Source organism: Macaca mulatta, chromosome 3, assembly GCF_049350105.2.
Source record: "Macaca mulatta isolate MMU2019108-1 chromosome 3, T2T-MMU8v2.0, whole genome shotgun sequence".
Classification (NCBI taxonomy): Eukaryota; Metazoa; Chordata; class Mammalia; order Primates; family Cercopithecidae; genus Macaca; species Macaca mulatta.
Genome location: NC_133408.1, coordinates 43,422,657 through 43,434,378, shown reverse-complemented (window position 1 = coordinate 43,434,378; position 11,722 = coordinate 43,422,657). Strand labels below are relative to the sequence as shown.

General features: G+C 52.7%; 1 protein-coding gene across 10 annotated transcripts in view; it reads right to left on the bottom strand.

Moving 5' to 3' along the window:
- Window positions 1-8,527: 8,527 nt before the first annotated feature.
- WIPI2 (WD repeat domain, phosphoinositide interacting 2) overlaps window positions 8,528-11,722 on the bottom strand; it is a 45,775-nt gene continuing 42,580 nt past the window's right edge. For 6 of the 10 annotated variants that reach the window (XM_077996105.1, XM_077996109.1, XM_028845085.2 and 3 more), the window contains 2 exons: window positions 10,566-10,696; window positions 8,528-9,447 (listed from right to left, as the gene is read on the bottom strand). In XM_077996105.1, the coding sequence (XP_077852231.1) occupies window positions 9,335-9,447; window positions 10,566-10,696 (244 nt within the window). In that variant the 3' untranslated portion in view covers window positions 8,528-9,334. The remainder of the gene's footprint in view (window positions 9,448-10,565; window positions 10,697-11,722) is intronic. The other 4 variants (XM_077996106.1, XM_028845086.2, XM_028845084.2 and 1 more) reach the window with 1 other exon arrangement.

Sequence of the window (11,722 nt, the reverse complement as noted above, 5' to 3'; positions counted from 1 at the left end):
CAGAAGAGAAGAGCATGGCATCTTGCCACCACATGCGGGAGGAGCTGGAGGCCTGCCCGAGGGCAGCGGGACAGACGTCCTGGGCATCAGACCGGGCAGGTGAACCATCAGGCTTCCATTTCCCGACCCTGCCCAGCCTCCCGACAGGACAGACATGAGGAAAGGGTCCCTTAGAAGAAGGTGGCCCAGGGTGACACAGCGACAGAGACCTCCAGCGGCCTTGCCCCAGCCAAGCACCACCCCGCAGCCACTTTCGGTTCCGTCCTTCCTCAGGGGCACATGGAGTGACAATGGAGGTGCCCCGACATTTCCACCAAGGAGAATCCTCCCCACATGCCTGGGATGAACAAGGACAAGCTCAGGAAGCCGGCGGCAGCAGCTGGATGAATATAAACGGGAGGTGGATGCTCGGCTTTTTTTTTTTTTTTTTTTTTTTAATTTTTTTTGAGATGGAGTCTCTGTCGCCCAGGCTGGAGCGCAGTGGCACGATCTTGGCTCACTGCAACCTCCGCCTCCCGGGTTCACGCCATTGTCCTGCCTCAGCCTCCCGAGTAGCTGGGATTACAGGCGCGCGCCACCACGCTCAGCCAGTTTCTTGCATTTTTAGTAGATACGGGGTTTCACCGTGTTAGCCAGGATGGTGTCAAACCCCTGACCTCGTGATCTGCCTGCCTCGGCTTCCCGAAGTGCTGGGATTACAGGCCTGAGCCACTGCGCCCGCCGGGTGCTTGGCTTGAAAAGTTACTTGTCCTGGCCGGGCGCGGTGGCTCAAGCCTGTAATCCCAGCACTTTGGGAGGCCAAGACGGGCGGATCACAAGGTCAGGAGATCGAGACCATCCTGGCTAACACGGCGAAACCCCGTCTCTACTAAAAACACAAAAAATTAGCCGGGCGAGGTGGCGGCGCCTGTGGTCCCAGCTACTCGGGAGGCTGAGGCAGGAGAATGGCGTGAACCCGGGAGGCAGAGCTTGCAGTGAGCTGAGATCTGGCCACTGCACTCCAGCCTGGGCGACAGAGCGAGACTCCGTCTCAAAAAAAAAAAAAAAAAAAAAAAGAAAAGTTACTTGTCCTCCCACCCACGCCATTCCTGAGTCACTGCAGGACTGAATGGAGAGGGCAGGCGGCAGGAGGCTCCAGGGCTTCCTTCAGAGCCTGTTTCATTTTACTCAGAGCTTCGGCTAGTACCCGTGTGCTCTGGAATGCAGGTTTAAGCAGGAAATCCCAGCCGTTATTTCCAAAGCTGGTGGCGGAGTTCAGAAGGTTCTCGACTTCACATGCACCCTGCCTCCTCATACCGAGCTCCTTCATCCCTGCAGATCCGCGCCCTGCAGACAGAGTTGTGTGCGCAAGGAAGCCGGTTCCCCGGCCCTACCATTCTGCGGCTGGCCCTCGGTGGACTTCGGTCTGAACTCTCCCAGGCAGGTCCCCAGGCTCAGGCACAGGCTCAGCACTAAACGCACCAAGGAAGGTCAAGAGGAGAGCGCTGAGGGAACCTCCCCGAGGGAGAGGAAAGGCAGGGAAAAGCCACGTTCTGCTCCCCGCGTCCCCCGGTCTTCAGATTCCCCTGAGGAAAGGTGCTTTGCTATTGCGGGGAGCCCAAGCGCATTTCTACCCTGACCCACTAAAAAGTAATGCCACATAGGAAGAAAAAGCCACTTCTGAAAGCAGCAACGGGGCTGGGCGCGGTGGCTCAGGCCTGTCATCTTAACACTTCGGGAGGTCAAGTCGGGTGGATCACCTGAGTCAGGAGGTTTTTTTTTTTTTTTTTTTTTTTTTTTGAGACAGAGTCTTGCTCTGTCGCCCAGGCTGGAGTGCAGTGGCACCATCTCGACTCACTACAACCTCCGTCTCCCAGGTTCAAGTGATTCTTCTGCCTCACCCTCCCGAGTAGCTGGGACTACAGGCGCACACCACCACGTCCGACTAATTTTTTTTTTTTTGTATTTTTGTATTTTTAGTAGAGACGGGGTTTCACCATATTGGCCAGGTTGGTCTTGACCTCCTGACCTCAGGTGATCTGCCCACCTCGGCCTCCCAAAGTGCTGGGATTACAGGCATGAGTCACTTCACCTGGCCAACGCCAGGAGTTTGAGAACAGCCTCGGAAACATGGTGGAACCTCATCTCTATGTAAACATGCAAAATTAGCCAGGCTTGGTGGTGTGCGCCTGTAATCCCAGCTACTCCCGAGGCTGAGGCAGGAGAACTGCTTGAACCTGAGAGGCGGAGGTTGCAGTGAACCGAGATCACGTCGTTGCACTCCAGCCTGGGCGACAGCGAGACTCCATCTCAAAAAAAATAAATAAATAAAATAAATAAAATTAGAAGCAGAAGGAGGAACAGAAACAGAAATCAGCACATGGAATAGTGGAGTCTTGTGTGTGTCCGAGGGATGACATGATGCTCAGCGTCTGCTCAGACAGACGGTGGCTGTGAGAAGCCCCGATGCGAGAACCGCCAACCCGGACAGTCCGCTGTGAAGACTCCACGCCGACCAACGCCCCACAGGCCCCACGGAGATGGGCAAGACTGAAACACATGAGGCTTGGCCTTTGATGTAAAAGAACTCCCCATGCTGCCGGGCGCGGTGGCTCAAGCCTGTAATCCCAGCACTTTGGGAGGCCGAGACGGGCAGATCACGAGGTCAGGAGATCGAGACCATCCTGGCTAACACGGTGAAACCCCGTATATACTAAAAAATACAAAAAACTAGCCGGGTGAGGTGGCGGGGCCTGTAGTCCCAGCTACTCGGGAGGCTGAGGCAGGAGAATGGTGTAAACCCAGGAGGCGGAGCTTGCAGTGAGCTGCGATCCGGCCACTGCACTCCAGCCCGGGGGATAGAGCGAGACTCCGTCTCAAAAAACAAAACAAAACAAAACAAAAACTCCCCAAGCCAGAAGGAAGTGCGTGGTGAAGCAGTTCGGCTCAGAGAAGGATGTGCTTCTGAAAGAACTGCCACGTCAGCACTGTGTTTAAACTCATATGCTAATCCAAACATGGTCCGGCAAGAACGCAGGCGGAACAAGTCCACCATGTCCCGGCCCGTGCACAAGCAGGCCAGCTGTTCCACCGACACCATTACTCAGCTGCGGGGACACCTGGACGGGCTCGCCTGTGTGATGCCACCCATCCTGGGAGGGTCGGGTTTCTTTAAAAGATTTGAGTCAGGCCTCTGGCATTTTGCTGTAATATTCTAGGTAGAATTATAGGGCAATTTGGTACAAATTAGATGTTTAAGGCTGGGCGTGGTGGCTCACGCTGTAATCCCAGCACTTCGGGAGGCCGCGGCGGGTGGATCATGAGGTCAGGAATTCGAGACCAGCCTGACCAACGTGGTGAAATCCCCTCTCTACTAAAAGTACAAAAATTAGTCGGGCGTGGTGGCGGTGCCTGTAATCCCAGCTACTCGGGAGGCTGAGGCAGGAGAATCGCTTGAACCCGGGAGGCAGAGGTTGCAGTGAGCCGAGATGGCGCCACTGCACTCCAGCCTGGGCGATAGAGTGAGACTCTGTCTCAGAAACAAAACAAACCGAACAAACAAAAACAAATGAGATGTTCAGCCTGTGAGTAGGCAATGAACAACAACAACAACAAAAATAACCCAGAATACCGGTTTTAAGAGAGGGGGTCTTGCTGTGTGGTTCAGACTGACCTCAAATTGCTGGCCTCAAGCGATCCTCCTGCCTCGGCCTCCCAAGAAGCTGGGATTATAGGTGTGAGCCACCATGTCCAATTCTTTAACGTGTTATAAAATGCTGATAGCAATGGGCTTTCAGTCAGATTTGGTGGGGGAATGTAATCAGTATGTTTACCTGAAGCTCAGGCAGGCGCGCACACACACACACTCACAGACACACACATGCACGCACACTGGCAGCACCAACAACAGCTTCACCTAAAATGAAGTGTTAAGAGGAATCAGGCCGGGCGTGGTGGCTCACGCCTGTAATCCCAGCACTTTGGGAGGCCGAGGCGGCCGGATCACGAAGTCAGGAGATCGAGACCATCCTGGCTAACACAGTGAAATCCCGTCTCTACTAAAAATACAAAAAATTAGCCAGGCATGAGGGCAGGCACCTGTAGTCCCAGCTACTCAGGAAGCTGAGGCAGGAGAATGGCGTGAACCCGGGAGGCAGAGCTTGCAGTGAGTTGAGATCGCACCACTGTACTCCAGCCCGGGCAACAGAGTGAGACTCCGTCTCAAAAAAAGGAGGAATCTATTTACATTATAACTAACTATAGGAACGATGTGGAAGTGAGGGATCAAGACAGTCTCTTCACATTCTGAACCTTAGAAAGATTTCATTTTTCTTTTTTTTTTTTTTTTAAATTTTTTAAATTTTTTCTTTTTTTTTTTTTTTTTTTGAGACGGAGTCTTGCTCTGTCGCCCAGGCTGGAGTGCAGTGGCTGGATCTCAGCTCACTGCAAGCTCCGCCTCCCGGGTTTACGCCATTCTCCTGCCTCAGCCTCCCGAGTAGCTGGGACTACAGGCGCCCGCCACCTCGCCCGGCTAGTTTTTTGTATTTTTTTTGTAGAGACGGGGTTTCACCGTGTTAGCCAGGATGGTCTCGATCTCCCGACCTCGTGATCCGCCTGTCTCGGCCTCCCAAAGTGCTGGGATTACAGGCTTGAGCCACCGCGCCCGGCCAAATTTTTTAAATTTTTTCGAGACGGAGTCTCGCTCTGTTGCCCACGCTGGAGTGCAGTGGCCGGATCTCGGCTCACTGCAAGCTCCGCTGCCCGGGTTCCTGCCATTCTCCTGCCTCAGCCTCCCGAGTAGCTGGGACTACAGGCGGTGCCACCACGCCCGGCTAGTTTTTTTTTTTGTATTTTTTAGTAGAGATGGGGTTTCACCGTGTTAGCCAGGGTGGTCTCGATCTCCTGACCTCGTGATCCGCCCGTGTCGGCCTCCCAAAGTGCTGGGATTACAGGCTTAAGCCACCGCGCCGGGCCTCTTTTTTTTTTTTGAGACAGAGCCATGCTCTGTCCCCCAGGCTAGAGTGCAGTGGAATGATCTCCGTTCACTGCAAACTCTGCCTCCTGGATTCAAGCGATTCTCCTGCCTCAGCCTCCTGAGTATCTGGGACTACAGGCATGCGTCACCACACTCAGCTAATTTTTGTATTTTTAGTAGAGACGGGGTTTCACCATGTTGGTCAGGCTGGTCTCGAACGCCTGACCTCAGGTGATCTGCCCGCTTCTGCCTCCCAAATTGTTGGGATTACAGGCATGAGCAACCTCACGTACATTTCAAACAAGTGACTCGGTCATTCCCTGCATGCAAAGGTCTGGTATACAAAGATGTAGGGCAGGGGACACACGAAACAGGAAGCCTGGCCCATCCTCACCCTTTGCCAATGTGGTTATGAAAACCAAGAGCAGCCAGGCGAGGTGGCTCACGGCTGTAATCCCAGCACTTTGGGAGGCCGAGTTGGGTGGATCACTTGAGGTCAGGAGTTTGAGACCAGCCTGGACAACATGGTGAAATCCGGTGTCTACTAAAAATACAAAAATTAGCCGGACGTGGTGGTGCATGCCTGTAGTCCCAGGTGCTTAAGAGGCTGAGGGAGAATTGCTTGAACCCAGGAAATGCAAGTTGCAGTGAGCTGAGATTGTGCCACTGCACTCCAGCCTGGGCGACAGAACAAGACTCCGTCTCAAAAAAACAAAAACCCAAAAATGAAAAACTAAACCAGAAAAACCGGATGAGCAACAGGGATGAGTCAGGAATGTGTTTTCTGCCACCCCTCGTCCCATTTCCTTGGCTAAGCTGTGGCCAAAGCACTCCCGGCCTTTTACACGTGGGACCTGCTGCTGGCTGTGGAGGCAGGAAGACTCTCCTCTCCAAATGAAACCGTGCGTGGGAAGAGTCACCCAATTCTCTCTGTGGCAGGGAGCGGCAGCCATGGAGCTCCTGGGTCTCCTGACAGGGGCAGGGCCTGCTGTTCCAGGGTGCCCGCCACCTCCCAGACCAGCTTGCACCACCTGCCTGTTAAGCTTGGTGTTAAGAGAAAAGGCAGGGATGAAAGAGACCCACGTGTAATCTCCATGTGAATTACACTTTTTTTTTCAGAGAGTCTTGCTCTGTCCTCCAGGCTGCAGTGCAGTGATGCAATCTCAGCTCATGGCAACCTCTGCCTCCCAGGTTCAAGTGATTCTCCTGCTTCAGCCTCCCGAGTAGCTGGGATTACAGGCATGCGCCACCACCCCCAGCTAATTTTTGTATTTTTAGTAGAAACGGGGTTTCGCCATGTTGGCCAGGCTGGTCTCGAACTCCCGACCTCAAGTGATCCGCCCACCTTGGCCTCCCAAAGTACTGGGATTAGATGTGTGAGCCACCATGCCCGGCCTCTGAATTACACTTCTTAACCCGTATTGTCACCTCCCTCCCTCCTGGCTCTTTATTCAAACACCAGAACCGAATAAAAATCGTGTTTAATTGCAGAAGACACATTTATGTTGTAGCGTTTATTGGGTGCCCACCGCCGGCTGGGCACTGAGTTGGGCGTTTGCAGGACACGCAGTCACACAACACCTCACAACAGCCCTGTGAGGTAGGGATGAGTCCCGCGAACAGTCCAGAAAATGTGGGCTCCCAGGCACCCTGCCCACTCCCACAGCTAGGCAGGCGGTACAGCGGGGACTGAAGCAGTTCTTTTTGACTCCAGGTTCTATGCAGCTCTTGGTCCCATTGTTTTGGAGATTACAGGTTTGGTCCCAGAGTCCACTGAGCCCATTCACAACGTTTACAGGTTTTGTTTCCTATCCCCCACCCTCATTGTCCTTTTTGAAGTCTGGAAAAATATAATTTAAAAATGAATATGAGTGTACAGTTTGGAGTTCGGCAAATTAGTACACGTTCTGTTTGGTTCAGGGTCCCTCTCCATCTGGGTCTCTGGCGCAGCAGAGAGTTCTAAAGGGCATCTCAGCGGCCTCTCTCTGTCCCCGTCACTCCCAAGCACGTCTGAGGCCGCCAGTGAGGCTGGGACTCATGGGTTCCAGCAGAGGAAGAGGAGCTGGTGGGAGTGAAACGGGCAACAGCAAAGTGGAGGCGGGTAACCCTCCACAATGGCTGCTCAGCAAACATAGACATCCTCTTCATTCTTCTTGACCAAGAATCTGCAGTCCTCCTCCCTTCTTTAGAGCGCACGGCTTAGCTCTGACCCAGGCAAGCACAGGGCTTCCTGTGGTCTGCATGGCAAGCACCCAGCCAGCCCTGCCTGGGCCACCCGAGGGGGAGTGTGGGCCGAGGGTCACAGGACATCCGAGGCCTCCTCTGCAACTGCCTCATCTTACAGTGTGGGAAGCCGAGGCTGCGCGAGGAAGAGAATTCCCCGCATCTTCTAGTACTACCAATCCCAAAGACAGACAAAAGGGACCTGGCAAAGGAGATTCGAGTCTCCAAATCCTCACGACAGGCAGGCACCAGAACCAACGGCACTTTAACACAGAACTGGAAATGCAGCTCTCTTTGGTGATGGGGAACCCTAGCTCAGGGTTCCGTATCTCTTGTGCACTTTTTTCCCCCCACGAACACACTCTAGCCAAACGTGCCTCCCAGGAGATGGAGTGCACGCTCAGGTTCTAGAGAGCCCTCTGGCCTTGCACCACAAGCTGCGGGCGTGGGTCAAGGCTGCGTGCTGCCGCGGCCCTTCTCATCCCTGCTCAAGCATAGCCCGCTCTGGCCTCAGTGGTCCCCACCGCCTCAGCCTGCGTGACCGGGATCCCATTTCATCAAAGGTCCAGGACAGACACGCAGGGTTTGAAGGAAAAGTTCAATCAGCCCACCTGCACCTCTGCCTAATGCAGATGTGCTGTGTGCCGCACACCAGCGGCTGTGAGGAAGCCGGTGTAGTTGAGTCCGACTCCAGCGTCCCCTGCATTTAGGAGTTTGCCGTAAAGCCAACCCAGGAACACTGGGGCATTTCACTGCAGCCGCTCAGCGGAGGTGGCAACTCCCCTCCAGCTCTTCACCCAGTGTGACCATGACAACCATCTGGAAACAGGCGTCCCAGCCTTCCTCGGTTCAAAAATCCGAGCCTGCAAAGGCAGGGTAAATACAGTTTTTGCCTTTTCCCTTCTATCCGTAACTTACACCACTCCAAAGATTCTAAAACCATCTCTCCTGCCATTAACTCCACTTAAATGCCCTCAACACTTTGGCTGCTAGGTGTCTTGGTTTGGAATGCAGAGTCTGAGGTACTTGAGGTTGTTTTAATTCCGTAAATAGGAAAAGGGAAGTGAGGCAAATACTGAAGCTTGCAACCACAATCTCTCATCGGTTTGCTGAGGAAATTTTCTAAGATGAAAATAGAAAGGCACATGTCGCCCTGTGAAGGACGTGGCCCAGCCGCCTTCTGTCTGTCGCTGTCTCCCGCTACGACCTCTCACACAGGTAGGAAGCCCCTGCAGACAGCAGGGCCAGAGAAAGGACAGCTCGGACGGCCACCACACTTGAATTCTGTGCTTTCCTGGGCATAGGAGTAGCTACAAACTTTCCTTAAAAAAAAAAAAAAAACACACACAGTTTTTCAACAGGAAGAGTAAAGTAGAAGAACAGATCATTTAATTATACAAACAAAATCGCTTTCCTTTGCTCCAGGGAGTCCAGGCAACCTTTTAAGTTCATTTGCTGCCTGAAAGAAAGGTTTTTAGTATCAGAAAGAACCTCGCTCTCCTCCAATATTCACATGGAAAACAAGATCAGAAACAAAAGTCCACCATGGAAGAAATCCCAGAGTGATCCAATTTGGAAAGAATTTAATTAACAAAATAAAACGGAGGGAAAATGGTCCAGGTGGGGCCCCAGGGAGAGAGGGCTCCTGCCCCAGCCGAAGTCCGCCCAGCACACCTGGTGGGCAGCCCCTGGGCCTGTCACTGCAGAACTGGCCTTGACAACCAGACCCACTGTGCACAACGCCACGGCTTCCTTATGCACTCAGCATTATGTACAGATATTAAAAAACCCAACGGCAGGTGGCTGGAAAGTGGCTTCTAGCTCCCCTATGCTGGCTTGGCACGTTCATGCATGCAAAGCGAGGAGGTTTTGCGGGCTTCACCAAACAGTTAATTTTGGCAAAAAGAGAAAACAAACAAACAAAAAGCTAAAATTCATAAGCAGGATTTAAAAGCCACTGAAGTGAAAACGATGTATGTCCTCAGCGTTATGGAGTTAGACTACCACTACAATCTTTTTTTTTTTTTTTTTTTTTTTTTTAATAAAGTCTCTGCCATCCTCTCCCCCGACTCAGGTCAAAGTTCATAGCAGCAATGCACAAAGTCCTCTGTGAAGCCAGTGTTCTCTGCTCCCCGGGTCAGAGGTCACAGGTCAAGTTCAGTCAGTCCGAAGAATCATGGGCGGGTGCTCGCTGTCCTCATCCAGGCGCAGGGCACTGGCCTCGTCCTCCAGGCAGGCGCCACCCACAGCACCCAGGTCGTCTGTGTAGGCTGCAAAGAGACGATGAAGTCACCCTTCAAAGGCTGGGGACACACCACAGACCCCATGACACAAACTGAGGACTGTGTTTTGGAAACACTGGTGTATGTTTATAAACTGCAGCCTGTATTAAGATGTTCTGAATTCTGATTGCTTTCTAATGAAATCTTTGCGGCCTTTGGCAGCTTGCGATGAAGTCATTTGTTCTCTGACATTCATAAATGTCAAAATGACACCTGCCCAGTAAACAGGGGCTCCCTAATGGACAGGCCACAAACTCCCTCAAGCTGGTTACACAGAGCTCAAAAATAACACCAGGAAAAAATAACGATACTAAGAGACTTTCAGGGCGGGCCTCACGAACCGGAAGCGCCGGTTCACGGATGGGAGTGGCGGAGAGCAGTGGGACAGCCCCACGTGGATGCAAAACCACAGGCTCTCCCGCTGGAGTGCAAGTTGGTTTTTTTAAGAAGGTGCCTCACACAGCCAAGGCTGTGGCTGGAGGATCTCGCACATGGGTCTTAGTGCTGCTGCTGGAGGGGAGCCCGTTGGCCTCGTTCCCCTACGGCTTCTGCACTTCACAGGCCCAGCACGAAGGCGGTACTCGATGCAGATTTGCTGAAGGACGAAAAAAAGGTGGGAGGGAAAGACCGAGGCCAAACTCTTGGCAGTACTTTTCAGGGTGGTATCTTAGCTGAGAGGTGGCCAGTCTGGGTGCAAGTCACATGCCCCCAGAGTCACCTGAGCTAGGATGACCACATTTTCTTCAAAAATGGAGAAGATGGGCCTGGTACGGTGGCTCAGGCCTATAATCCCAGCACTTTGGGAGGCCGAGGTGGGAGAATCACTTGAGCCCAGGAGGAGTTTGAGACCACCCTGGGCAACATAGGAAGACCCCATCTCTACTTAAAAAAAAAAAAAAAAAAAAAAAAAAAAGGAAAGGAAACTGAATTCAGCCTTGAGAGGCCTTGGCAGACCCATTTACCAACCTCGCCTATGTCCTCAGAACCAGTCCCCCACTTTCCCAATGAGGAGCCGGTAGGGTAGCTCCGGAGCCAGCAGGAGGCAGGAGCACTCCGGGGCAGTGGGTGGGGCTAATTACCTTCCAGGTTTGCATCACGCCCCTTACCAAGTCTCGTTGGGGATGAAGGCACGTAAGTACCTTTTGCTGTGGCTGCGCCGTATGTCTGAGTGACTAAGGGGCAGTCGTGAGAGGCAGAGTCCAAGATCTCATTGGCCGTCTCCAGGCTGCCATCTAGCCTGGAGGGGAGAAAGCGACACAGCTCAGTGTCTCCACACAGGGCGCCCTCGCGGGCAGCACACACTGGCTGCCTTGCCGCAACAGAGCCGACGTGCTACACACCACACAGGATGCCAGGCATTCATCACGAAACTTTCATCTCCTTGTGTATCTGTACACATTTTTACATGAAGAGTTTTACATGGAAAGTCTAAAGAGGGAGTTATACCTAACAAGGCAGTGTTTCTCTTTTACGATGGAAGAACATAAAAACTAGGATTCATTATTTTAAGAAAAAGTCAGGCTAGGCCAGGCGCAATGGCTCACGCCTGTAATCCCAGCACTTTGGGAGGCCAAGGCGGGCGGATCACGAGTTCAGGAGATCGAGACCTGGCTAACACAGTGAAACCCCGTCTCTACTAAAAACACAAAAAATTAGCTGGGCGCGGTGGCAGGAGCCTGTGGTCCCAGCTACTCGGGAGGCTGAGGCAGGACAATCGCTTGAACCCGGGAGGGTGGAGCTTGCAGTGAGCCGAGATCGCGCCACTGTACTCCAGCCTGGGTGACGGGGAGACTCCGTTTCACACAAAAAAATAAAAGGCTAGGTGCAGCGGCTCACTCCTGTTACCCCAACACTTGGGGAGGCCAAGGCAGGAGGCTCACTTGAGCCTAGGAGTTCCAGACCAGCCTGGACAACCTAGCAAGACCCTGCACAAAAAAATAATTAGCTGGATGTGCTGCGTGCCTGCAGTCCCACCTACTAGGGAGGCTGAGGTGGAAGAATCCCTTGAACCCGGGAGCTTAAGGCTGCAGTGAGCTGTGAATGTACCACTGCACTCCAGCCTGGCGAGGGTGACACCCTGTCTCTAAAATAAATAATTATATTGCTGCTGGAACTTATTGATCACAAAAAATGTGTGAGACAGAATGAAAATGCATTACTTCTCGATGAACAACTGTTAACTCCCTGTTTTCCAAGGACAAACCTGTACCTCACAGTGAGACAAGAGGCTCTCAACCACGCGCACTGACTTGTGGCGGCCACC